We start from the raw sequence: 2,702 nt of genomic DNA on the forward strand, positions 1-2,702 counted from the left end.
GCCTGCTTAGCACAAACATCCTGACACCTGGCCCCGGTCTCCAGCTCCCGCTCGCTGTAAAGATGATCAGTGACCTTCCTCCTCTGCGACTCTGCCACCTGGCTCCTGAACTCTGGACGGCGCTTGTCCCAGGATGCTGTTTCCATTTTCTCCTTCATCCTGCCACCTCTGACCCCCTTCGGTTATATATACCAGAGCAGAGACATCTTTCTTGGAAGCAGCTTCTTTGAGGTCTTTTGCTAAACAGGCTTGCTCCAGGCTATCATAGGAGTTCTTGAGCTGGAGATAAAACCTTTCTCTTCCCAGGCTTCATGACCTCTCATTCTCCTGGGCCCTTTCACTGTTTCTTAATAGTGTTTTCTGGTGAAAAGCAGACCCGGTGTGTTCTGCCACCTTGCGACTCTGTCCTCTTCCTCAGCCATCGCCTCTGGCTTGAAGGAGCCTCGACACCCAGCCCTCCCATGCCCCAGCATCTCAGCCTCGGGCCTGTATTCCTGCCTCCAAGGCTGTTCTCTCCACTCTCCAAGGCTTCCTGATGCTGAGAGACCGTGCAGAGTGGGGACGGAGCATCCCAGCTCTGGACTGAGATTGATGGAGGTTAGGAAACCAGCTCTGCACTACTAGGCACGGGCTCCCCCATTAACCTGCTATGCCTCGGTCTCCCCATTTGTAGAGTGGGCATGACCAAAGGTTGGCCCCACCTCACAGCGTGATCTGCACTTACTAGTTGTGGGCTCCTCCACTAACCTGCTGTGCCTCCGTTTCTCTACTTGTAGAATGGGCGTGACCACAGGTGGGACCCATGTGGGCACTTAAAACAATGCCTGGCACATGGCAAGCACTCGATGTAGCCTCCTGGGTTGTTGCAGCACAGACTGTGACATGTCCTTCCAGTCTCTTCTCTCCTTCTTTGGTCATGGAACCCAGACCTGAGCTGGCACAGGTGAGCTGCGCTGCCTGGAACAAAGCTACTTCTTGGCGTTCCCTGGCACCAGGCATGGCTGTGTGACTGAGACGAAGCTGCCAGGCAGCATGGGAAAGAGTGTGGTCTAAACGCAGTGCCCAGCACTGTCCCTCCCTTCTCTTGCTGGCTGGGATGACACAAAGGTCTGTGGCCGCTGTGAACCATGTGGCAAGGCCAGGATGGAAACCCACCAAGGCAGGTCAGCACAGAAGACCCTGGGAGCTCCAACCAGCCCTGGGCAGCCCACCTCTGGAACTTGCCAACAGGAATGAAAACCCCCTTCCCTCTTGCTCAAGTCACAATGATTTTGGGTTTTTCTGTGCCAGCTGGACCCAACCCTAACCAACACAGTTGTAAGGATTATTAATGAAGATGACCGTGTCACAGGCTTGACCTAAGGTACCGGTGTCGCTCCATGTATCTCCCATGATCGGCGCCTTTGTTATTGACCTTGACCTCAGGCCACCTGCCTCACGTCAATTACCCCTCGTACTCTGGTCCCTCTCACCCCCTAGGAGCTGCCCAGGAGCCCTGCCAAGAGGGACCTTGACCTCCCGGCACCTGCCTCCCCTCACAGAGGGACGGGGTGACAGCTCCTAGGGACCCTGCTGACCCCAGCTCCCTCCTGCCTACCTTGGTCCATCCACAGGAGCACATGTCCCAGAGAACCTGAGTCAGGGCCATCACTGGGGAGCCTGGCCAGGCATAGCCGGAGGGGGTGGGGTGGGTAGGGGACAGGAGGCAGAGGGAGCATGCAAATTCTGTACCTGGAGCTGCCGTGTTTCCCAGGGGAGCACAAAGAACACACACACACACACAGAGAGCAAAGGTTAGTGATGGTGGGCAGGTGACACCCCACCAGGTGGCACTTCCCTGGGGACCCCCAGCCCTGAAGGTGGGGCTCTCATCCCTAAGTCTGTCCTGCGCCTCTCCCCTTCTCATGCCCCAGAGTCCCAAGTCCAGCCTGACCCCCCTGGCTGGGTTTACATTGCTCCTTGATCCATCTGGGAGGGTGGAGGATTTAGTCAGAGTCCTCGAGGAAGTAATCATTTCTTATAAACAGTCCCAGGGACAAGCCATTAGCCTCCAAGCAGGGTGCCTTTGCCTGGTCGTTGGGGACCGGGCGTGGTATCTGTAATCCCAGCACTTTGGGTGGCCGAGGTGGGAAGATTGCTTGAGCCCAGGAGTTCAAGACCAGCCTGGGCAACATAGCAAGGATCCTATCTCTATTAAAAAAAATTTAAAAATTAGCAGGGCATAGTGGTGTATGCCTGTGGCTGCAGCTACTGGGGAGGCTGAGGTGCAAGGATTGCTTGAGCCCAGAAGATGGAGGCTGTGGTGAGCCATGATGGGGCCATAGTACTCCAGGCTGGGCAACAGAGTGAGACCCCAACTCCAAAAAAAAACAAAAACACAAAACAACGATTAATGGCCACTGGGGACTTCCTGTCCTGAACTGTTAGTGGGAGACACTTGCCACCATGCGGTGCTGGGGTGGTGGACAGAGCCCCATCCTGGGAGGGGGAGGAGCCACACTCACCTTCCAGATGCTCGCCTCCTTGCCGTAGACCACGGCCATGTTGCTGGCCTTGCCGCCTTTAATGAGTTGCTTCTCCGTCTCGTTGAGCTCCTCAGACACGAAGCCCATGAAGGAGTTGTCCGGGGTGTGAGCTGCAGCCCGACCACGCAAGAGAGAAAGGGATCACCAGCCAGCCAGGGACACACCCCAGGTGTCCCC

The 2,702-nt window shown here is 56.3% G+C and overlaps 1 protein-coding gene across 1 annotated transcript in view; it reads right to left on the reverse strand.

Moving 5' to 3' along the window:
* Positions 1 to 2,504: 2,504 nt before the first annotated feature.
* The window catches only part of MGAT5B (mannosyl (alpha-1,6-)-glycoprotein beta-1,6-N-acetyl-glucosaminyltransferase, isozyme B), a gene marked incomplete at its 3' end in the record, with an annotated part of 59,132 nt that continues 58,934 nt past the window's right edge, over positions 2,505 to 2,702 (reverse strand). Inside the window, exon 11 of the mRNA XM_008065258.1 lies at positions 2,505 to 2,635. Coding sequence (XP_008063449.1) covers positions 2,505 to 2,635 — 131 coding nt within the window. The remainder of the gene's footprint in view (positions 2,636 to 2,702) is intronic.

This window comes from Carlito syrichta, unplaced genomic scaffold (assembly GCF_000164805.1).
Source record: "Carlito syrichta isolate Samal-C Ts95f unplaced genomic scaffold, Tarsius_syrichta-2.0.1 Scaffold103330, whole genome shotgun sequence".
In the NCBI taxonomy this organism is placed as follows: domain Eukaryota; kingdom Metazoa; phylum Chordata; class Mammalia; order Primates; family Tarsiidae; genus Carlito; species Carlito syrichta.